Below are 24,596 nucleotides of genomic sequence, written 5' to 3'. Positions count from 1 at the left end.
TCCATAGAGGCAGTTAAGAACATCTCCAAGGACCAGAAGAGCGAGCAATGTTTGTCCAGCACATGGAGGGTGATGCAGGTGCAGTTACTGCAGTCCAACCTCTCCCTTTGGGAGGGACATCTCTCAGCCATCACCTGGTTATATATGAGGTGCCTACCAACAGAATCAAGGGACACAGTCCCTCACCATCAGCAGGAGGCCCTATGATGCAAAGCCATGACAATTCAGACAATTCAGACTAGTGATCAGACCACTTGGCTGTTTGTAACATTTGTTTCATGAGTCAATGGATACCAGACCTTTTCTACGAAAAAAAAAGTGTCTGGATAGCCAAACAGACCCATGCCAAGAAAAAACTTTCATTTTATTTGCCAACACAATTTGCCATTTTTCACAGAAAACTGAAAAAGTCCTTGGAGAGGCCATGTAGCACATTCCCCTGGCCCTCAGCAGGACAAGAATGCCTTACAGATGGTTGCCTCATCCACCCTTTGAAACCTCCAGTGCTGGAGATCCTCTCCCAGAAATCTATTGAAGTGCTTCGTTTGAAAAAAAAAAAAATATATATATATATATATAAAAAAATCCTGACCTAACTCTCTTGCTGCAGTATAAGCCTGTGGTTTCTTGTATTAAACACAGTAGAGAAAATGAAAAGTTTACTCCTTTCCCACTTGCATTTTTCCCACACATCACACAGTCTTCAGGACTCTCACATCTCCTTTCAGTATTTTCTTCTCTGAATTAGATGACACCAATACTTTCGACTTCAGACAAGCATTTAATTACAATTATTTTGATCCAAGAGGTCATGTATTTGATTCTGACACCAGAAGGTTGTCCTAATGTGTGGCAGGAGAAAGGAAAGGTAAGTGACAAAACCCTGTAAGATCCTTAGGCCCATGTCATCTCACTAGGACTTTAGCTTCTTCTTGTTATAATCCATCCAAAAAGCACGAAAACAACAAAGTGCAATAAAAACAAGTGAACCACAGAAGACACAGGTTTCAAGGCTCAATGCTCCATACCCTAACATGGAGACACTTGAAGAAAAATGGCCACAGGGATGAATGCCCATCACCTTGAATCTCCTCCACTGGGTCTTTTCATCTCCATTTGATGCTCTCTATAATTTTCTACAACGAAAGCTGCCGTTTCTTAGCTGAGCATTACGCAAGGGTGGGCAGGAGGGGTTCCCAACTATTGGAAACTTTCTTCTCCCAGTGAATGGTGGAGCAGACAATCCACCATCCCTCCCAGGGCAGATGTTCAAGGTCTTTCTCTTGGGTGGTTTGGAGTCCGCTGCTGCGTGCGGGGCCTGGGCCGTGGGGGCAATGCTTGCTGCTGCACCTGGGGCTGAGGCAGCGGCCGCTGCTGCACACACAGCTGCTTCGGGATGGGATTGCATGGCACCTGAGGGAGCTCCCGCACCACCATTTCCCTGCCCACCTGGCGAGCCTGCATCATTTGCTCCTCATCTGCAACGAGAGAAGGACCCAGCAATCAGGCATGTACTCAAGTCTAAGCAGAAGTTGAACAGTTAGGGAAAAGTGCTTGGTCCAAGCAAGAAAAAGCCAAATATTGGTCTCACCTGGAAGCCCATTGTCACTCTCAAGTGTTCCTGCTACTCCAGTGGAACAACCAAAACCAGCTCTGCCTGCACACCCCAGGCAAACCCAAAAGCTTTTTGGCTACCTGACTGAGGTCAAGATACCTGGGAGTGTTTGGGGCAGCTGGGCACCTCTGACCTCCCTGTGTTGGGGGAACCAACTTTCCCAGTCGTCACCAATGGACACCTGCAGCCTGAGCTGCTCTGTCCTCTTTTGGAAATGGGCCACTGAAGAGAAAGTGAGATGTAACCCCAGGAAGCAACATCAAAACACTCCACCCTGACACTATCTGCACTGGGATGTCCATTCACCTGGAAGCCAGAGGTCCATTTTCCCAGCATTAATTTCCCCAAATGCAGAAGCAGTAAATTCATGCCAGCTGACTTTTGATCTCTAACTCATCATTTCTGAAATGTCAGTCAGTTTATCTTAGGGATTGAGGGATTTACGTCTTGGGACACTGAAATGCCCTTAAGCACACACCAAACTGTTTTAAAGAAGCTAGTCACCCTCTTTTTTAGTTAATTAGTTCTCATTTTAGTTTATTAGTTCTCATTCTTTATCAGTTCTCCTTTTCCCATACTTCTCTTTTTCTTAATTCTTGCTGAATCCATACCCAAGAATTGAGGATATGTACCACTGCACAGTTGAGGGAGTAATGTATCCCACCCAAACAAGAACAGCCATAATATAAAATAACACTCAGATGACTATGCTCACTCCAGCGTTGTGCTCACAAGCTATGGCAAGCCTTCTGAGATGACATCCCCTGGTTGCACTTTGGTGAGCTCTCCCAGAGAGCAAGGAAAACACTTGCCTATTCTTCATGGTCGTACTCTCAGGGGAAGCAGGAGGACCATGGCAAGTTAACCATGCTCAGGTGCCGTGAGGTTGCACTCCCCACAGCCATGGGACCAGTCACACTTACCCTTGTTGTCAGCCTGACCACCGGCACCTTTGAGGTATCAGCTGAGTTTTACTTCAGGCATTGCCCTCCTGACAAAGATTTTGAGGTGTACAAAGGAACTTTCACTCCCATTTTGTAACTTGAGAGCTGAGTGACACAGAGACTAGCTGTTATTTGAGACCATACAGGAAGCCTGACACAGTGGGGGGGGGCAGGACATGGAATCAAGCCTTTAACTGCCATGCTCCCCTGCCTGCAGGACAACCTCACTGCCAGGGCAACCTCCCTCCTAGCTTTAGCTTCCCCTTCCAGGTGGGTCAGACAACTCTCCTGAGTGGCAGCTCCGTATCCTCTGTCCACCCAAACTAACAGCAACACCCAGGCTGTAATTCAAGGCAACCTCTCCATCAAGACTGAGAGCCCACTCTCAGAGAAGACTCTGGCAGAGTATTTCCTATGATTTTGAGGTTTGGACATCAGATGAAATCTCTGCCCACTCTGAAAACCTCAGCTCTTTGAAGTGCCCCAAGTTGGACCTCCAGTGTTGATAGGCCTCCAAGGACATTGTTGTATAGAGAGGACAAGTTCTGTGAGATGCCTGAGGAAACTCAGAAAGGCTGAGCCCTTCTTGCCCCTTCTCACTATCTAAAATGTTTCTAAATGTGATTAATGATTTCAAGGATCCTAATTCTACAGCATATAAATTTAATGAAAAAAATCTACTGACAGGATATCTGATTGTGTATTTTAGCCCCACAGATGCTCATGACTGGTAGCCTTGGATGAGCTTTTAGAGGAAGAGTTCTTTCCCCATGAATAAATAAAAGGGCTTGAGAACAAGAATCTTTTGTTCAAAGCATATATCAGAAACCGAAACTGGCAATGCCAGCCAATCTGCCAAGATTTCACCATATGCCAAAACCAGATTCTTGGTCATGCCACGGCAGAGAGCATGCTCCTGCCCACAGGGGTGCTGTCAGATGGAATCTCTAAGATTTTAGGTGTCTGGATAGCAAAATAAAACCCCTTAAACACTTACCATTGTCTTCAAACCTTTCTGCTTTCTTCTTCCTGATACAATAAATAAGCAAAACCATGAAGATGACAAAGAAGACTGCACCTCCTGCTATGCTCAAGATGAGATAAAGGTCCAGCTGACCTAGTTAAGGGAATGAAAGAAGATGTTAGAGGGAAAGAAATAACTTGCACAACGTCTACCTAGAATTCTGTATTTTCTTCTATTGACTGTACAGGCAGCCCCAGTGAGAGACCCTACCCTTTGCCTTTTCTTTGTACACAGCAGAAAGTTGCTGGTCCTCACTGTGGAGAATTTTGATTTTTCCCTGATGGATTCAAGTTCTGCAGAAAATTGAAACCAGAGCATTCATGTGTGCCAATACATCTTATTTAAATTACCACAAATGCCCTGTTCCTGCTACCAATGGACCCTTTTAAGGACAATGAGCATCCAGGCAGTGCTCAGCATCTAACAAAAATAAACCTTCTTAGTACTTCCTACTGAGATGGAAACACTGAGACTAGCTTGCTTCACAGTATTTTGGTACTTCCTCTTCAATTTTTGGCTGTACACAAATTTTAAAAAATAGTGAAAAGAAAAAGAACATAACCAAATATCCCACAGCCTCAAAATGAGAGTTGGGTTTGCTCAGTGCACAAAAATTTGTATGAGTGTTTCTTGTTTTGGTCAGACAAAGTTTGCTGTACACTAGCCTTTCTTTACCACCTCCTGCTTGGGCTGTCCTCCTGGCATTTGGTGTTCATGCCTGAGCACAAACACCATGGAGCTGAACCCAGCAGAAGTGCACCTTCCTCAGCTCCTTGGGGGACAAAGCTCCAAAGATGACACCACTGGTACCACCCTTAACATTCACTGGGCATGCACATGGAGGGCACAGGGTGATGAAACCAAAGCTGAGGTGTCTACAGTATAAAGGCCACCATCAGCCTGAGTTGCCCCAGTGGAAAAAAAGACAAGTACCCGCAGTGATGTGGTTCTTCTCACCTGTTGTAGCTGCCAGTGTTACACCAAGGTGTATTTTGCCCTTTCCATGCCTGTTTCTCCCAGCTAACTATAAGGTGAGCCCAGGTAGATTCATACATAGTTAAGGTTGTATGAAAAGTTAGCCGAGCTGCAGCCCATCTGAAGTATGCCTTGCCAGGTCAAAATTCAAGTTAATAGGCCTTGAAGGCAGGACTAGATGTCCATGGAGGGCAGCAGGGTTGGAAGAAGGTTTGCAAGCTGAGGGATTTTTTATCTAATATGGAGCCGGTAGTCTTCTCACCACACAGAAAGGTATGAGGGGTTTTTAGTTTGAGTAGGAAGGGTAGTGCTGCATGGTTTTAGTGTTTGGTGTCTGAGAAATGCTGTATTTGTGCTTTAAAGACCAGTATGGCAAACATTTTATTTCTCTGTTAATGATTTGAGAAGAAACAAACTTTCCTGCCCAACTCACCCGGTGAAAGAAAAGCACTTCTCAAGGGTGAGAAGAAGGGAAGTCAAAGTATGGGCAATGCCTGCCTATACCAGCAATTCAGGCAGGCCCATGCTTGCCTGGCTTGTGCCCTAGGATGGCCAGGCTTCAGGCAGCATTTCCTCATTAAGACATGTTTGAGCTAGTTTGTTCTGCCTTAAATGGACCTAATCCATCAGCATGTTTTCACACCCGGCTCAAAAGTCCATGCCACATCCCATGCCTCAGACCTTTCCCAATGCCAGCACCAATGGGGCTGTGCAGGCAATCAGGTCAGGCACTCATGCAGCAGAAAACAACTCTTCTTCAGCTATTTTAGGTATCAGGAGGATCCTTCAGGAGGCAAGGGCTGTGTGGAAGAGCAGGGGCCACCCCATCCCTCAGCTCTTATCCTTTCAATCAGCCAGAGCAGACCTTGGATCCTCCAGGGCCTCTATTCATTAAGGTTTGCTCCCTCCCGTCTCACATCATGGGCTGGCCTTGGGACTTGGACTTTTCCTTAAATTCATTGTGGCAGAAATAGATGGAAACTGGAAATACTGAGCCAGCTTTCATGAGATCCTCACTCTTCACTAGCTCTAGCGGGAATCTAGAGCAAACAAGTACTTTAAGTGAAGCACTCACAGTTAGGTGGGATGAACCCAAGCCCAGCAAATTCAAAGGACTTTTCCCCAATACTGCACTGGAAATCTGAACTTTGATCTGAACATCACAACCAGTGTCATACCAGTATGATCTGTCCCTTCTTTTTGCCTTAACTTTCAAAACTTTTACGGGGAAGAGCAATGACTTCTTTTGCCTATTTAATTATTTTCATCATGACTCTATCCATTTTAAATGCAATTCCTCCAATTCTTTTGCTGCGTTTGTGGTTTAGAAAGATGACATTTCAAGTGAATAAGAAAATCCATGGTATATTTGAGTCATGCTCATATGAGCCACGCAGCCCTAAAGCTCACCTAAATTCTCCATAACCTCCCTCCAGATTTCTAGGCCAAGATGGAGAGTCCAAGCAGCTTATTCTTCTCCTTGTGAGAGCGCCCATCCATACCCACAGGTAGCAGGCAACCACCCCCTTCATAGGTATGATCATGGAGGAGAGAAAGATAGTGTGCAACTGATTTTCCTGCCATAAGGATGTAAATCAAGAGCAAACCCCTTGAAATCAATGCATGGCTTCATATACATAGAAGATCCCAAGCCATATTTTCCAAGAATAAACTGTTAATTTATGTTGTGGTAGCTTGGGTAGTTTTAGACTATTTTATTGAAGTCAACTCTATGTCCTTGGACTGACTGACTGATGTCAACTTTTGAGAAGTACTGTTAATTTTTAAGGAATCAAGGAGGATAAAAATGAGGGGGGAAGTGCTTTCAGCCTTTTGCAGGCTGCTGTGTGTGATTAAAACACTTTTAGGTCCACCTCCCAGCTTTCTCCTTTACTTCATTGGTCTACCACTAGTGATGGTTCACACCACTTGAGCCTGTCAGGATGCTGACACCAAAAAGTCAGGATATCTCTGGCAACTTTTTCAAGAAGAATCAAAAGTGATGGAGGGGAGAGAGAAAATGATGGGACGAGCAAAAATCTCTCTCTCATTCATTCACCCTTCAGCCAGCCTGATCTCACTGGCAGGCTGCAGTTTCTTCCAGGAGACTTCACCTCCAGTGGAAGCAGCATTGCAGTATGCCCCAGGGGCCTCTCAGCCACCCACAAAGCTCTTGACTCCAGAAGAACCTCTCCCCCTCTTCCAGAGATCCCCAGGCCTCACTGAGCATGGAGTCAAACACCACTGGCCGCAGGAGAAGAGGAGGAGCACAGCCCACCTCACATCCCACTGTCCCCAGCTTGGCCTCTCTGCTGTTAGAGCAGGGATGCCACAAGGGTAGCAGTGGGGCAGGCAGCAGCAGGGTGGGGAGGGTGGAGGTGTGACAAGGCTGAGGAATGCCAAGCAGAAAGCACGACTCGCATCCTGGCTACTACAGCAGCATCGGCTCCCAATGACTGTTGTGGTGTTAGACTCACAATACTGGGTACCAAGAACCATGGATGCTCCTGGCACCCGGACCAGTCCTACAGATACATGCAGGCTTTGTGGGTCCGCCCTACCAGATTCTGGCAAAAACAGACTTTTTTACCTGAGCACTTAATTACTTTTTTACCTGAGCACTTAATTACTTTTTCGGCTGTTTTTTCGCTGACTTGGTTTTTAACAATGCATCTGAACGTCCCAGAATACTGTGTGTACAATTCCAACCTTGTTGCATTCTTTTGGATTTTTTTCTTTTTATCTTGAGTCAGTTCCATCATAAATGTTTCATCTTTAGTCTTGTGCTTCACTTCACACTTGACAGATGCAGTTTTATTCATGCATTCAGCACTGAGGATTGGCTGAGGGACAGGCTCTGAAAAAGAAAAGAAGGGACAAGCACATCTGAGGTGGTTTCTCCTTTTGAAAACCTCCATTATTAAGCAGAACAGAGAATTAGCCCCAAATAAGCAGTAAGGGAGTAACACCAGCTCATGAGACCAGAGAGGAATGAAGAGCAAATTAGACCTCTACTACAGAAGTAACGACAGTAATAAAGAAAATGCAGTATGTTAGACTACATATTTGGCCTAGCAAGGCAGAGCAGCAGCACGACGGCTTGACTGCTTTCAGGGTGAGCGTGGCGCACACCCAGGCAGCCAGGCGAGGGGCGGAAGCTGTTTTCTCGGAAGGCAGCACATAGGAGAGACAACAGAGCTACAGCCCCCTCCAACTCCGGCCCCAGTGTTTTGGTGCAAATGAAGTCAGCTCTGATCTGCCTGTACCCATCAGGAGAGATTTCCTCTAAGGCAGGACAAACAGCTATATACAATGCTTTATGTACTACCGACAGCACTCAGCTATAGCACGAGAGCCACAGCATGAAAACCCATCAAAACTGAAAACACAAACCAGACACCTCTTAGCTCTCAATGAGGTTATGACAGACAGAACTGATTTCTGTCTCTTTTTATGTCCTGCAACAGCTAGCTACATTCCAGTTCCAGATTCTCTATCACGGTGACACTGAAAGACCCAGAAAAGCCTGCAGGGTTTCCTCAACTAGGGACAACTGGCAGGAACATCAGAGGGGGAAAAAAAAATAATTTCTACCTTTAAGACCAGGTAAACAAAAAAATGCCAGGGCCACTTGTAGTTATAGGCAGTGTAACTTATGGAGAGCATAAATTTTAAAGTCGATAAGGGCTGCTTGTAGGAAATGCAGCCTAGGTTCACACTGTGACATCTGCAGCCACTCTTTCCTTGTTAAGCCCCCTCCTCTTCTGCCAGCTGTAACCTATCATCCAGGGGAACACCCCAGTGTGAAACACTAGATCCCAGCAATGGACTTGTGTGATGGTATCATCTAAACTATTATTTATTTGGAACAACTGTTTGTCCAACCTTAGTAACAATCTGGCTGACAAATGACTCTAGCACCCAACAATTACTAAAGGAGTTTACTTCCAAAACCATTTATCAGAGGTAAGGCAACCTCTCTGCTGCACAGTAGGTGCAATGATGCAGCACGTAACTAGCTTGGAGCCTTAACCTGAAATTGAACCCAGTACACCCCAATGACAGCTCAGTGGCTTAAAGCACAACTAAGTAGCATCAGGCCCTGACGACTTCCTGAACCTGCAGACAGTTTGCAATAATAATTCCCGAAGTAGTGAGACACCCTTACTGCTCAGCAGCCTGCTAGCCACAGGGCCTCCCACTGCACAGAAACCCTGCTAAAACCATTCCAGCTGTCATTGCTGCTTTATCAAGTCATCATTTCTGTTGTGCCAGCTGGTGACCTCAAACTCAAGAGCTGGAAAGGTGTGCATGCTAGCTGAGGAAAGACAGAGCAAAAATATCCTCTTGCTAGGAAAAAAATCCACACTACCCTACAGTCTAGGAGCCTGGACAAGTGGCAGCAGCCATAAAGGAGCCATCCCTATCTTCCCTGCTAATCCCAAAAGCTTTGGGCTGCTACCACTCTGATCTCTCAGGACAAGATACAGCACAGGAATGGAGGCTGCCTTCATGCTTTGAACCCATGCAGCTGAAATCCCCAGTGTGTGCTGAGGTGTGCTCTGAACACCACAATCTTCGTATTTGTTGTGTTATGCTACACAAGGATAGGGTGTAGGAGTCTTCTTCCCCTGCAAATTCAACTCCTATTGTGGTGTATCTCAGGGGAGGTGACTGTTGGCTATTTTTTATCTTGGAACAAAAATGGACTGAGACCGCATTGCCTAAACACAGGTATTTAGTGCTTCCTGAGCTCCTGAGATCTCCTCAGGAGTTTGGCAGATACAACACAAGGTGCTGACCTTGCTGGAGCGGTAACTAGAGACCAAAAGTCTTAACTCAGTGCCTATAAAACAGCACCAGAAGTGCCAGAAGTGCACAGTGCATCAGCTGCAGGCATACCTCACGTAGGTTGCTGCGCTACCACAAGAGGTTTCTGAAAGCAGGGTGCTGCTGGGGGCACATCCCCCGTTGCATAGAGCAGCTCCATGCCCGAGGAGTCCCAAGCACCACGTGCAGGGCTGCGACAGGGCCATATGCACCCACGCTATGGCCAACATGGGCACGCTCACGGCTGCTTGCTCGGGCATATGTGGAAGCGGTGGCTGACAGAGAGGGGAGCCAGAGAAAAGCAAGGGACCAGAGAGCATCAACTGGAGGAAGAGAAGGGAGAAGAGAGGCAGACTGCTATCAGTGGTGGGAGGAGAGAGGTACGTCTCACAGAAGTCCCCCCAAAACAGAAAGGGTGGCAATGAGTGGAAAAGGTCATAGGAGAGAGTGGGAATACCAAGTGTTGTTCAGCTAGTCTGGGAATGGTATGGGAAGAGCAAACACTCACCCTGAACTATGAACATTGTATCTTCTTCTGTTTTCAATTTTCCATCCTGCTGATAAACAGTCACGGTGTACTTTCCACTGTCCTCCTTCACCACCTTCTCTATTTGCAGAGTCCCATTTAGAAATATCTTACACCTGCATTGTTCCTTGTTCGCATAGTACTTAACTGTCTTATCTTTTATCTGAAGCAACTTTTTTCTGTCTTTCAGCCATGTTGCATCATATACGTTCCCAGCAGCAGCAATGCTGAGAAGAGCTGACTCATTCATGGCCATGTAAATCCATTTGGTGACAGAGCCTGTAAAGGGAAGGACAACCGGCCCATCAGCATATCTCCAGCAGCCCCCGATGTCATGCTCAGCAGCCACAGCAGTGACCCAAAAGGCTGTCACTTGCTACCCTTCCTCTGCCCCAAGTTGCCTAAGCCTAGGCTTCTCTTGATCAGTCATTAGATTAATGTCAGTGCCCAATTTAATTCTAAGAGGCAAGGAAGCTAAGAGTCCAGCTTTCAAAAGCTGGCTTTATACTCTGGCTGACTTATTTGGAGTGAATTTGGATCAGATGGCCTCTGAACTTAACCCTGAACTTAACCCTTCCTGAAAATAAGGTCACTTTGTTGTGTTTTGCACGTGGCACAGGCTGGTACCCAGAGCACCCATCACTGCAAACACCACTACGTACAACAAGAACACAAACTACTAGTGGCCCTGGACAGTAGAGTTGGTTCAGCAACAACAGTGATGGCAATAATAATAATAATAATAGTAGCCCATGTCAAGCAGTGAGTGAGTGTAAGGCACTGAACTGGAGGCAGTCCCAGTGCCGCCAGCTTGCAGTGCCCCCTCCTCACCCATCCTGTGCACCCTGCCCCACTGGAATATTTTTCTAGCACAGGATCACAATGGGGCAAGTAAATCAGGGAGAAACAAACAGCTAACTGCATCCTGTGATTGGGCACTGATGACATTAGGAGATAAGCAAAGGCCAAAAAAATCTCTTCTCCTTGCAGGTCTCCTTTGATGACAGGTCCCCTCTCCAGAACAGGTAAGAGTAGGAGCTTCCCAAAGGTGCTGCCAGGGCTGGACAGCACTTAGCATGTGGCTGCTGCAGGGGATATTCAGGAAAGCCAAGGCTGCTAAACATCAATCATGACGTACTCTTCGGGCTGTGCCTGGGTGAGATGCCCTCTCCCATCCAGGCTGCTTCACAGCCTGTGCAAGGCCCATCGCTGGTGAACCGGGGCTTCAGAGTGCAAAGTTTGTTGGGAGGTCACTGCAAGTAAGGTATTGTCTCCACCCCTGTGGTGGGTGGAAAATTTGCAGGAGGAGGTAGAAAAGTGCTCACGAGTGTCAGGTGGGATAACCGAATGTGCACTCGGAGCCACAGCCTATTTCTTTTGTCATTTTCTTATGTTCATTCTTCTTCGATTTACAGGATAAAGACAATCAGCAGGAGGGGTTTTCTTTTCACATCACCAGATGGAGCTGATTCTGCTCTAATTTTATACATTTCAACCACTTTTTCCCCACAGAGAGAAAAACTATGTTTATGCATATTTTTATTACAGTCCTTCATTCCTGGTATGTAAGACAGTGATAAACTATATCACAGAGGGGAAGCTGAAATCCAGTTGCTATTTCATGAGGCTAACAATGTTAGAGATAATCAAAGAGCTAAAATAGTGTGCCTCTACAACAAGCAAATTAATACTGAAGCGCTTTTGGCAATTCACCCCCAGTCTAAGGAGAGGCTGTTACTTCACTATTGCATTTCTTACAAGGTATTTGACATATCTAATGAAATATTCTGAAATCAAGCTCTCAACCAACCAGTCTTGGAAGCAGCTATCTTCCACACAGATGATAGTACAGATTATACCCAAATATTTAAATTCTAATACTTGTTTCTGCTCAGTCGTGCACAGCTATTTAGAGCTAGTAATAAAATTTCTTTGCATAACAGATACAATTATTATTTTTTTCCCTTTACTTCCAGAGAGAAAAAAAAAAAAAAGTTTTCAAGGATAATTCAATGGCATGTCTATGGACAGACCACCTAGACAAATCTCTGGATTTTTTTTTAATCTGATCTCCATAGTCCTGCTAATGGAAAGCTGAGCATCCCACACATACAATACTAAAAATCTGTTTAGAAAATGAAAAAGCATTTCTTCAATGCCAACTAAAATGCACTCCGAGAGGCAGAAAGATCCAAACTGGCAGTGTAACGTTCACTTGCAGTCACAAGAAAGAGTTAAAATTAAAAGCTCCCATAGTAACTTCAGAGAAGTAGGGAAGTTATTGGAACAAGTTTGCCATCCAAGGGAATAATCTTCATTTCTGCTGGGCAAGATGGTTAATATATATCACGTATATTAAAAAAAAAAAAAACCAAAAACCAAAAACCAACCACCCCACCACGTTCCTTATTTACCTATTAATTTTGTTCTGGAGAAAAGCATTAAACATCCATATATACAATCTATAGTGGAATGAACAGAGAAGAAAATCTATGCATGACTGTGTTGTCTCTATCTCTCATAACCTTCTCTAATCTATGAATTAACACCTTAATTAAGTTTTTAGATTAATATTTTAAAAAATAATGAGAGCAATAATATGCAAAACTCAAAAGACATATGTATTTTCTTGCTGTTTTCACATCTTAGACTTCTTCAACTCCACTGAAGAAACGGAGATATATCACTCTTTCTGTTAATATTTATGGAAGAATATAATTTGCACTTTCAAAAGATTTGTTCATCTTTGATAAGAAAAGGAAATTACATGTGATAATGCACCGTGAACTGGATCTCTAATGTAGTACAAGCTACCTCGAGGGCAGAGACAAAACTGCACACTGACATTTCTCATTATACATGTGTCAAATTAAGGCTCATTAACTTAAAACCAAAACTGTTTACAGCTTATTATTATAACTGGAATAGGAAACTCAGGTCCTGCCCTCCCCCCGGCTGAAAATTAAATTGAATAATAATAGCAATAACCAAAAGGTCTTCACTCATTGGGAAAGTGGAATTAGTTTCTTATCAGTAACATTCCAGCAAGTTGTAAATGGTTTCAAACACAGTTTTAACAAATCTAGCCCGAAAGAGCAAACAATGTTAAGAAAAACTCACATTTTACACTGGGAAATAAAAGCAGCAGGCACTTGACTAAGAAAATCCTCCTAAAATTCATATTCAGAATCAAAAGCATCCAGTGTTGCCTTGTCTAATGATAGCTCCTGGCAGATGAAATGATTTTCTGCTGTGAGCAAGCGGTCGTGGGACGTGTCAGTACAACCCTCGTGCCCTCCTCCCCTCCTCCAGCTCTCACCCTAGCACTTCTCATTTCTAGCACAGACACAAAAACCACGGGCAGAAATACCTCTCAACAGGGTGATTAATCAGGATGGGGACAATATGCAGTGACAAGGAAAACGCACTAAAATGTAGTAACGGCCCCAAGGTCTGTCTACCCAGCTGGAAGGCCAGCCAGGGCTCTTGTCCTCTTCAGCGTTCACCCAAAGAGTTCAACTCCAGCACCTACATGCCACCATTCTAGTGGATCAGATACGGGGTTTGAAGTGATGGGTGGTGGGAATCCTTCTGCTCCCCCATAGCTTCAGCAGCAGTGAAGGGACAGAAAGCTCTGGACAACCAGTGAGGGGCAGATAGCCAATGGCTGTTGGGCAACGTGTAGAAAGGAGACACGCTTCTCTTGGAAACCGGCAGGATCCGCTTCACCTCAACATCTGATCTATGAGGGGCTGCCATTTGAGCAAGCTGTGAGAGAGGGATAAGTGTGGAAGGGGATGAAAACACTGCCTTGGATCTAGCCAGAAACCAGCCCTGAAGCTGGCTGGTGTGGAAAAGATGGTGAGAAAGAAGCTGGGAGGAGGCATGGGAGTTAGGTTCAAAAACACGTGAAAAGCTAATAAAGTCTTTATTCCAATATGAAGCAGATGAGGTGGTGAGGATTTTGAATTGTATCATCCCCAACACAATCCCTCTGCTAAAGCAGCCACTGAAATCTTCCAGCTTTTTATCACAGATGTAGACCAAGAGAAAGAAGATAGAAAAACAGCTATGGCACAAGAGATGTACAATCATTTATGTGATTCTCCTTCCTTGGAGTTATAGGAAGATCTTGTAAGACACCTCCCCTACTCCATAATATTTTAGCTGGTACTAAAGCTGGTAAAAACTACTCCTTTTTGCACCAAAAGGGAAAAAGTTACCTGAGGCAACATGCACCAAGGTCCCTGTATTACTGCCTCTGCACATCACAGGGAAAACCTAGCTTTTCTTCCTTCTTTTTGTTATTGCTTCCTTAGAAAGAATGCACAGGGGAGGCACACGTAAAGGGAGAGAGGAAGCAACAACAAGATGACATTTCTGTGCCTAATCTCTACCCTCTGTGGAGAAAAACAAGCTGAGGGCAGGGGCTGCCATGCCCAGGCATCTCCGCAGCCACGCAGACTGTGCCAGCAGCACCAGCCCTGGGGGTCTGTGGGGACCTCTCTCCCTGGCCACGCTGCCAGGGACACACAGGTCTGTATGCTTGGACACATCTGCTTCCAGCCTGAGAGCCTACAGGGCTTTGGGCAAAGGCAGCAACCCCAATCTTCTGCTTTTTTTATGCTGGGTACATAAAGCAGGGCAAAGAGAGGCCCCTGGGCATGCCGAAACCACTGCCCGCACTCTGCTCAACCTTGTCTCGCTTCTTCCTCAAGGCAACATCCCTCAAAGCCACAGCCTGCTTCCAGCATACCCCTATGCTCTCTCTGCTTGTTGGCATGCTCAGATCGCAAACGTGCTGCGGCAGGGACCGTCCTTCTGCTTTGTGCACACACACAGCCTGCTCAGTGCCGCCCTGCTCGCTGGATACTCCCTGCTGCTGGGCTGCAGGCAAAAACTGGGATTGGTACAAATGAAATACAAATGCAAGGATGTGCGTGTGTGTGTGTGAAGGCAAGAGAGAGAAGAGAGGTAAAGCTCCACAGCAGCAGAACAAGGCTTAAAAGGATGCCCTGTATTCATAATGTAGGCCACTACTTCCTGTTAATCAAGTGTGTCATGCCCAGATGCCCATGCTCTGGCAAAAATCACAGCTGGAGTGACTCAGACTGGAAGCCCCCGTGCTTCAGCAGACCAGTTATAGCACATCAAATGTGGCATATTTTTTCCTGTTAGAGCAACAAGTAGACAGGAGCAAGAAACCACTCCTAAAGGATATAAAAAGTCTGTTCAAAAATGAGTTTGCTGTGAGCAGTGAAAGCACTCAGGTGGTGAGGGCTCAATAGCTGATATCCCCTGTCCACTGTCACTACAGAAGTGACAGCAGGCCTTGGTACTGCTGAGTAGTTTTGTGTATATGCAGAAAATCAACTTGCTTAGAGATTCTGTATAATAAAAGCACAGCCAAGCCAACAAAGTGGCACACCACCTACCTTGCTCCAGGATGGGTGATCCTGGCATGTGCATCCCACCGAGCAACCCCTTTTTTAAACAGTATCAGAAACCTCCTGCGCCATCAGACCCAGCTGGACAAGGAGAAAGCAGCCTGTGTCTCTAACCTCAGCCGTCCTGCCAGATGAAAAGCGGGGAAATGGCACTATCCATGTGGCTTTACTCTCCCCCTCTTGAGGAGCAAGCACTGGAAGTCCCTGCATTTATGTCTCTGGTTCCCTCCAAGGAAAGCTCCAAGGGAAGGTGTGAAGGAGAGGGTGTCTGAAGGTATCACTGGAAAGGGCAGCAGCTTTGGGCTACTGCCACAGAGGAGCTCTGGAGGCATGTCCTGAGAACAGCTACATCAGAGAGCACTGGCAGAGCAGCCCCCCGGCACCAGCTGGAAATGCCCCCCAAGGAGCGAGACAGGCATGGTGAGAGCTACTGCTTGCAGCTGTGTGCCTGTGTGCTGCCACAGTCCAAACACCAGCCCAAGTTGTGCTGGGCAGGATGAGGCAAGGTCTGCCAGGCCCTGGGGCTCCTCCGCTCGCTGCAGACACCCTCGCTCCTACCCGTTACACAGGAAGTAACACTGCTGGGCTAAGCACAAGCCAGCCAGAAAACCAGGGCACCGATACAAAAGGGGATGTCTCCCAGTATGGTGGTGCTGGACCTGTCTTCAGTGAGGCCTGTGAGCCCATGGCTAAGGATGCTTGGCCTCTGTTTAGCCCGCTGCATTGCCAGCTATTTCCATCTTCTGACAAACAGCAGAGCAAACGACCGAGTGCAGCCATGACAATGAGGTGTTTCTTTGCAGCTACCATCATCTCTGTGGTATTGTTTCCACTGCAAAAGCCACAAAGTGCTGTAATCATATACATTGGCTTCTGTTGCTTGCTCTCTCTTTAAGTCTTCTGTTCTTTGTAATACACTAAGCAGTTTCCTCACAGGGAATGAAAGTATCATACTTACATTTCCATGTAAAGGTGACAGACTCCCACACATCTGAAGGCAACATCTCAAGAGATGTAGCTGTTCCCAGCTCTAAATCTTCAACTTAGTGATGAGCCAATAAACATTCATGCCTAAAGCTTATTTAAAAAAAAAAAAAAAAAAAGAAAGAATGTTATTAGATGTGCTAGGAAAGGAAGAGTTCAAATATACCTAGTGTAGTCTTCTCAGGAAAGTCAACATGAAATAATAAGCTAGTGTAGATTTGTAGCCCATCTGCTAATTTGTGCCAGGTCCTCTGGTATGAAGCTCAGGGTGCATATGGTATTTGCATGGAATCTTTTCCCTGAAAAAAGAATCAGACACCTTGCACTCACCACCACCCAAGACCCTCACCATGAGAGATGACAAGATTACTGCAAATTCATACCTCTAAATTTCTCAAAAAGACAGCCCTTTGGCGAGGCACAGTTTGTGAGAACAGCAAATGTGATCTGGATTGGAATGTCCGACAAGTAATATGTGGAGGGGAAGCTTTGGGTAAGGCTAACCTTATTTTTGGGAGCTCTTCTGGGTTTGCACCCTTGCCTGCAAGACTAAGAGCTGGGCTCCAGCTGGCTTGCTCTGGATGGTAGCTGAGAGTTTCACTACAGCTCATCCCCTTCCCCTTTACAAAATTTTTGTCAGACAGAAGGAATCGTGGGCAGTGGCCGGAGTGGGGAAGAAGCAAAGTCATCCTGGCAGGGGGAGTTGCTGTTGCACTGTGAAATGCTGAGGAACTGCTGGCTTCCAAATACAGATTCAACCTTTTGGCTGATGAAGGCCACATACCACCTCCTCTTCACTTACTGCCTCACGCAGAACCAAGAAAGGAAGAAGTCCAGCTTGAATGAAGTGGTGCAAATATGAAGATCATGACCGCAAAATAAAGCTTTGGCCAAGAGTTTAGGGAGATGCTGACTCAGTGGCTTGGAGCTTGTTACATTCAAAGTGAGAGCACTGCTTTGCCTCTACACAGAGGAAATATTCCAAAACTAGTGGCACACCCTGTCAGCATTGAAACGGCTGTCTGCAGAAACTTTTTTGTCCTTCTCTAAAAAAAGGTAAACAGAAGCTTTCAAACCATGACTCATGCCAAATAGTCCTCAGCTGATTATTTGAAGAGAAATATCTCCCTTGTAATGTCCATAATACCACATCACCAGCCCCAGGTGTTCTCTCTCAGACTCGTTTTCTTCTTTTCCACCTGTAGACATGGTGTCTATTCCTGCATACAGCCATTTCAACGCATCAACTCATCAAGTCCTGCCAGCTAGCAAGCTGTGAGGACAGCAAGTGGGGCAGAGAACAGGAGCTGAGACCCTTGCCATGGCAAGACAGCAAGGTTTTGGCTAGTTGGTGTGGCCTGCTGTCCCCTGCAGCCCTGAGTAAGCACAGGTGACACGCCAGGGCCAGACCCAGACACCAGCACGCTCCCTCTGCCCTGGGTGACCCAGCCCCACATCGGGGCTGAAAAGCAACGGTGGACCCAGGTGGGCAGCTCCTCAGGGTGTGGGGGCATCAGGAAGGGCTCCCCCCGGTCCTGACCACAGTCAGCTCTGTTGCCAATGCTCCACGCTTGCCCAGGAAACTCCGGGCGGCTGCAGCAGGGAGTTAGGCGGGCATTAGCAGAGTGGGCCTTTTCCACAGCAGGGGAAAGTACAGGCACAAAACAGTCCCCATTTCTAAATGTTCACAGCCTATGGCTCCTGTTGTCAGCCAGGAAAGGTAATGGTTAAGGTGCTGTGTCATTACATTTCTGAGAATTTCTGGTTTTTAAGATCTCAATAAGGCAGATAGGGGATCTTCTGTGTAATTCGTTTGAGCATCAGAGTAGGCAGTAACATGAGACCCAGCTCCCTCTGCTACACTGAGAGTCGGAAGGAAACCAGCATCTCACGGGTTAATGAGGTTAACAAGAGAGATATCATCCAACATCACAGTTTTGGTAAACCTCCTTCCTCACATCCAGGGCACTCAGAAACAGCACTAGCTTGCAGCCAAGACAGATCTCTGCATGCAGCACCCCACGGGGTCTCACAGCTCTCGGTCACACCAAACACACAGGTATGAGGTGCTGCTGTGTATCAGCAAGGCTTAAACCCCGTTTTACAGAGGAGGCCTATGTGATCATCCCACTATTACAGATGGGGAGATTAGGCAAAGGAGGATGAGATGACTTGCTAAGATCAGCCAGCCAGTCCAAAGGACAACAAATGGAACCAGATGCTCCTGTGGTTCAAACTCCTGGCTCCCAACTACCTGTCTACAAAGCAACATTTGAGAGTACCTTCCACTCAGAGCACCTGTTGCAAAGTCTCGGTGGTCAGGTTCAGGATGGTGTCACCATTCTTTTCAGTGACCCTTTTTCATCTTCATCGCAGAAGAGCAGGATTTTTCTTGACTACGTTTCTCTCATGTCCCCCCACATACACTGCTTTCAGCAACTCAGTAAACATTCACTGAACATTAGGGGCCACTTTGTAGAGCTGCAAGTTTACAGTGCAGCCTCAATGGAAAGTTACTGTGTATGCCTTGTGCCCACACAGGTAAGATGTGCTGCATGGGAACTACAGCTTGCAATGGTTGGTTGTGTTATCTTGGAAGTTCCTTTACGCTCTGCAGCACCAGTAATTCAGTATAAACACAGGCATCTGCTTTCCTTTCTCACTGAGGATGTTTAACCATTGGGGTTTTTTAAGATAGATGATATCAAATTCATGGCAGTGTTGACTCCTACTGATCTTCTCTCCAGCAAAGAAGAGCCTCCCCATCTACACCTGGTGCTCCAAAGAAAGCTGTAAACAGGCCTTTGCATTTGCCAAATAGCAAAGTTTAAACTCTCAACAAAAGGTAAGGAAACAAAACTCCTTATCAGAAACTAAATCACCTGAAGAACCTCAAACCCTCAACACCTGGGCAGGAATATGTACAAACAGCAGCTTGAGTTGCACATCTTTCACTGTGGCCTCCTATGGCAGCAAGAGAAATCCTAATTCTGCTTGTGCACAGGAAGGAAAGGGAACAGGCACGATCTTATCTTTATTCAGGGTACCTAGAAAGCTGGCTAGCGTTCTGCCTTCCCACCACCCTTTTCCCTTCTCATTTGGCAAAACATAAACCAGAAAGTGAGGTCCACAGAAAAATCCTGAAAGGGCTGGCTAGAGTTAGAGAATGGGTGTGGGGGGGAGGAAAAAAAGAAAACGTATTTCCCATTTGCTTCTAGGGGAAGATTTGTGTTTACTCCCCTTTCTCAGGCTTATCAAAACTAGCACAGCACATTCCCTGCAAACGGCTCATGAGAAAGGCAGAGAGGAGTAAGGAGTCCCAGGTGCCCCAGGCTGAGCATCGCCAGAGGGGCTCTGGGGAGCTGTGACCCAGAGAAAGGTGCGTCTATCTGGGGAACACGATTCGATTCATGCTGAACATCAGGGAGAGTAGGCATGAGGAGGAAGAAGCATTGACTACTGCTTGCTGGAGGACTACGTTTTATAGTGCCTGAAGAGTCTGCAGGATGATGGGAGACAGACCCTGCTTGAGACCCCTGCAGCCTCCCCACCTATTTGAGGGAAGAAACAGAATCTACGACTGCCATTACTCACCATCACTTCTGTACCCTCAGTCATTAAGCCCATACCCTTTCTTCCTCTTGGATCCTCCACAGCCATCACTCTGTTCTCTGCATCCTCATCCTCCTCCTCCTCTCGGTCCTGCCACAGTTCATCCTGTGATGAGACACCAGCAGCAGAGGTTTCCCACCCAGCAAGTAGCTCCTGCTCCAGGCTCTGTGTGCCACCTTGGAAAAGCCTCCACCTGCTTTAGCTGCTGTTGTCAGCTCCAGGTGAATCGAGACTGACTGCCAGGCAGCTGACTACCCATTCACACATGTCACTGAATCCCATCCTTGCTGCCCCAAATTCCCTAACTATAGATTTGTCTGCTGTTTCACAGGGGAAATCTCTGAGATCTGTGAGGGAAAGCTTTCACAGGAGTGCAACATAAACTCTCAACACTCTTTGCTTCAAGTCTTTCAAGCATTCAAAGTCATTATTGCAATTCTTTTCATGTAGACAATGCCCCACATCATCTTTTTCTCTCAGTTTTTGATTGAAGGTATCTTATTACATGATTTTCAGTATCAAAAAAACCTTTAAAAACTGCTTCATTCCTTAGTTTTAGGAAAATATGTTTTGCCCTCAAAGAGGAACTTCTATAAACCAAAGCTGAGACAGCAATGCTGGCAAGAGAATAGCCACTAAACTGTATTTCTTTGTTCCATTTGCATATGATAAGGAAGCAGATAATAATTCTCTTTAATATACTGTATTTGCAATTCTAAAAGATTCACTGAAAATTGCCTCCAAGTAATTCTTGGTCTGTGATACATCTAGTTTCTATAGACAATACTAAAACCATCAGTAGCTGTTATAAGTTTAGGTGAGCTTTAAAAATTCTGCACAGAATTCCAGTTCCAAGTTTTGCTTTTTTGCTCATTTCTAATATCAATTATAAAATACACACTTTATACTATAGCCCCATCCAATATTTCATCATGGATATTGGCTAAGCATGACATGGAATATGCTAACCAGAAAAATATATCTATTAAAAATAAGCTGACATTAGCCACCCATATTTGCTACCTCTGCAGATGGGAACCTTTCCTTACCATTAGTGTTTGTCACAACGGCATGGTAAGCAGACTACAGATGTCTCCCTGAGCGCCAGGACCAGACCCTGCTCCAAAATGCCCATAACCCAAGCAGGCACAGGCCAAGTATTCCCATCTCCCAGGAGGCAGAAACTCACTCCATCCTAACGACACCCACCCCTCCAGCACCCAGGGACCACAGGAAGAGCAAAGGGAAAATCCAGGAATCACTCCACTCACTGCCTGCAGACCCACAGCCAGCTCCAGCTGGGATATCAGGCATCCGTGGTCACAGCCCAGCAGGTCCAAACCCAGCTCCCCAAGCAACAAGGAGGCACAGTGCTGGCAGAGGGCCCCTGCTCTGAGCAAAGCTTGAAGGCGACGGGAGGTGTGGACCAAAGATGATGGCAACGTCAGCTCATGGGGCAGCTATAGGTGCATTGAGAGGTGAGGGGTATAGTTGCGTACCTAACCTTGCAAGCATGATGGACAATTTGGTGAAGTCAGGCCCCACATGCCCTCATGGTTGATGGGAAGCTGAGGAAACCCCAGAGACAAGCAGCTGCTTGGGGCTGAAATCCTGCCTCCTGGCTGAGGTAGGAAATACCTTCATGAAGATGCCAGTGATGCTGTCAGCATGCATAGACAGAACTGCTCTGGGCTCTTCACATGCTACTTGAATGTAATTGCTATCCAGTTCCTGAGGGGTTTAACCCTATTTTAATGCTTAAGGGCGTTGTTTCTGCCTCCCCTCCTTCCTTTCCCCCCATCTTTCTTATCATTAAATATCCTTTGCCTTCCAGGAGCAGGAAAGAGTTTCTTTAGTCCCTAGCAAGAGTGGACATCCATTTGATTGTCACATTGTTTGCTGGTGACCAAGAGGGCTGGGGGTAAGAGTCTCTCAGTCCCAGAGCTGGCCAAGAGCTCCACTTCAGCCCATCAGCCAGCCCGGAGTCAGAAAAGTAGCATTTGAGGGAGGCCAGCCAGAAAGATGCCACTCTTCCCAGTGGTCCCACACAGCCCAGAGATGTCTCTTAACTGATTGTATCCAAGTTAAATTAATCCTGACATAATTAACACAACACCTGCCACCATTTGCTTTCTAGAAAGTACAATTATTTAGAAGGGCTTCACTTAAGGGCCTTCTGGGTTCTCAGCAGAGATTCTGCTGCTCTCTCCAGCCACATCCTCTGCCTGAGAGATGAGTCATGTAGTTGTGCAGAGAGGAAACACACCGCTCATTGTGAACAAAACCAATGCAGGATGCAGTCACTGGTTGTCCAAGGTCACAGGGTCCCCGCTGGATGATGATATTGTTTCCCAGCCTGTTTTACACCACAAGACAAGAGGGGAGCATTGCGTATGCTCAGGAGGAACTTCATGACTGCTAGTCTCATGCAGGCAGGGTTTGATCACACCCAGGCTCTGAGCAGGCTGGCCAAAGGCACAAGCAATACCCAAACGCTAATCCAAGCCTCTGTGATGACATCACTGAATTCTGCTTCCATCTCAGACAGCAATGGCTCTTCTTGCCCATGTCCATTACTGGTCTGTGTGTTTACATATATGGAAGTCCATGGGGCATCTCACTCCTCCTCACTTGGTGGTAGTAGTACCTACACTTCTGGATCTTGTAGCACCACCAGAATTTTTGCCTAATGTTAAAGAAATAGTTTTGAAGATCTCTATCAGTGACACTGTATCCTGCAGTTGAGTTACATGTGAACTCTTCTTGTTTGCTTATTTTGAAATTAATTGCAATTCATAAAAAGTGACATGAACTTACTACAGACATGCCTAAAATCTAGATTTTTTTTTTCAACTACACTGATATTTTAATCAGAAGTTAACACAACCACTGCTCACGTGCCTCTTCAGTGTTTACAACAAACATTTCTTTTGCTATTGTAAACTGGCCCCTTATCACTTCTGTCTGTCTGCTCTCAGACTCACCCACCTCTAGTCTGTTGTTTCTGCAGAGCTGATGGTGGCAGGGAGGGCTGGTCCTTCAGCTCCCCACAAACCACTGGTTCTTGCCCTGGAGCCTCTGCTCCCATGCTGGACTCCAAGGGAGGACCCCAAGGGCTATGCACAGAGCCATTGGAACAACAGGCACAGCAGCCTAGGGTAGAGGTTGGAAAGCAGAGAACAAACTGTTTCACCACCGGGATGGGGAGCTTTACTGACATGAGAATTTTGTGGAAATGAGTTCATCCTGAATGCTAAAAAAAAACTCCAAAGGAATCATTCTCCTTTCTCTGCTTGCTGTTATACAACACATTTGGTTTGTGCTTTTGGTTTCACCTATATCTTAAGTCAAATAAGATCATTCTCTGTTCTCCTTTTATATTAATAAACTGCATGAATTACATGATGAAAAGGCTACATATTACATTTCATGTCATTTGTTGCTTAGCATATGCCACAAGCAGAGGGAAATTTTTGTCTTCCCACCATGAAACGCTGACATGAATACTAATCTAAACATCCATTCTGCACAGTACTATAAACCACGGGTGGTTTGTCATCTCAGCCGGGAAGAAAACACATCCCAAAGCATCTGCATTTCCCACAGAGCAGAGCTCCCCTTGTCTTGTCAGCACTCAATGAGCAGATGGATGGATCCTGCCCTACTCCCAGCCTTCCCCAGCCAGGACCAGTGGCTGGAGAGGATGTCATGACTAGCAGCTCTCAGTGCAGTTCTCCTCCCCTAGAAAGCACCAGCTCCCCGCAGGAGCACAGAGGCACCCAGACAGACACCCCAGAATCAAGGCCTCTCTCAGCAACACAGAGACGGGATAAGGCCAGCACGGCACAGCCTCACCAAGGCTGCCAGAAGCCCTGAAGAAGCAGCACAGACATCTCTGTTTCTACTCAAATTCCTGATAACACCATGTACATCCATACTCATTACTCTGACAGATAGCCTCAGGCCCAAAAGTACCCTCACTATGGCCTGGGTGATACAGCACCATAGTCAGGTTGGAAAACAACTGCAAATTCAGGCAGGTGGCTCCTTGGGGTACTAGGTTCACAGGCTGCAGGACAGGATCACCCATGTCCAGTCACACCACTCTTCCAGGGCTAACCCTGTAATGGTAAAATCAAGGGACTTGATATCATCACATACCATCGGGACATTGATTTTACCCACCATCTGAGCTCACTTGTCTAAGGGTGAGCATAAGTCACCACCTCCTTGCAAAAGGAGTTATGCAGTCAAACATCCCATCTCACAGCTAAGGTGGTTGTGGCAGATGGGTGAAACAAGACCATTTCCCTGCATCTCACAGTTTGGGCAAGGCACCAGAGCATGCTTTGGCAAGCTGCTGGTGCACACAGATGTGCGGGCACGTTAGCACACACGCTTTGATAGGGACTAGTTATATGCTACCGTCCTACAGCCTCCCCTGGACTGACTTACAAATGAACTTCCTTGTGATTTCTATTCCCTGGACTACCCAAGTCAGGTCTAGTCAGCGCTAATCAGCACTATCACCTTTCCTTTACTTGGCCAGGTGAAAATTTGGAAATCAGTCTGTACTGTCAGCAAAAAATCTTAAAGAAATAATTGTTAAGTAACAGAACTTAAACATTTCCAAAACAAG

The 24,596-nt window shown here is 46.1% G+C and overlaps 1 protein-coding gene across 1 annotated transcript; it reads right to left on the bottom strand.

The window, feature by feature from the left end:
- Positions 1-675: 675 nt before the first annotated feature.
- Positions 676-13,146, bottom strand: CD2 (CD2 molecule). The gene is made up of 5 exons (XM_026841244.1): positions 13,035-13,146; positions 9,897-10,193; positions 7,173-7,415; positions 3,557-3,676; positions 676-1,478 (listed from the first exon to the last, which is right to left on the bottom strand). Exons 1-5 carry the CDS (start codon positions 13,111-13,113, stop codon positions 1,270-1,272), a joined length of 948 nt encoding a protein of 315 aa, XP_026697045.1. The 5' UTR covers positions 13,114-13,146; the 3' UTR covers positions 676-1,269.
- Between the last annotated feature and the right edge of the window lie 11,450 nt (positions 13,147-24,596).

Source organism: Athene cunicularia (genome assembly GCF_003259725.1).
Source record: "Athene cunicularia isolate RWA chromosome 1 unlocalized genomic scaffold, athCun1 chr1_part3, whole genome shotgun sequence".
NCBI classification, from domain to species: Eukaryota; Metazoa; Chordata; class Aves; order Strigiformes; family Strigidae; genus Athene; species Athene cunicularia.
Note: the sequence above shows the minus strand (reverse complement) of the source record. Positions and strands in the feature narration are given on the sequence as shown.

What these genes read in the sequence shown, in the direction of transcription:
- CD2 (XM_026841244.1), bottom strand. Translation starts at nt 13,113, where the DNA reads ATGCTTTTGATTCTGAATATGAATTTTAGGAGGATTTTCTTAGTCAAG. An exon ending in TACAATGTTCATAGTTCAGG is followed by an intron (nt 7,416 to 9,896) that starts GTGAGTGTTTGC and finishes TTTCTTTTTCAG; the next exon opens with AGCCTGTCCCTCAGCCAATC. An exon ending in AGAAAGGTTTGAAGACAATG is followed by an intron (nt 1,479 to 3,556) that starts GTAAGTGTTTAA and finishes CTCTCGTTGCAG; the next exon opens with ATGAGGAGCAAATGATGCAG.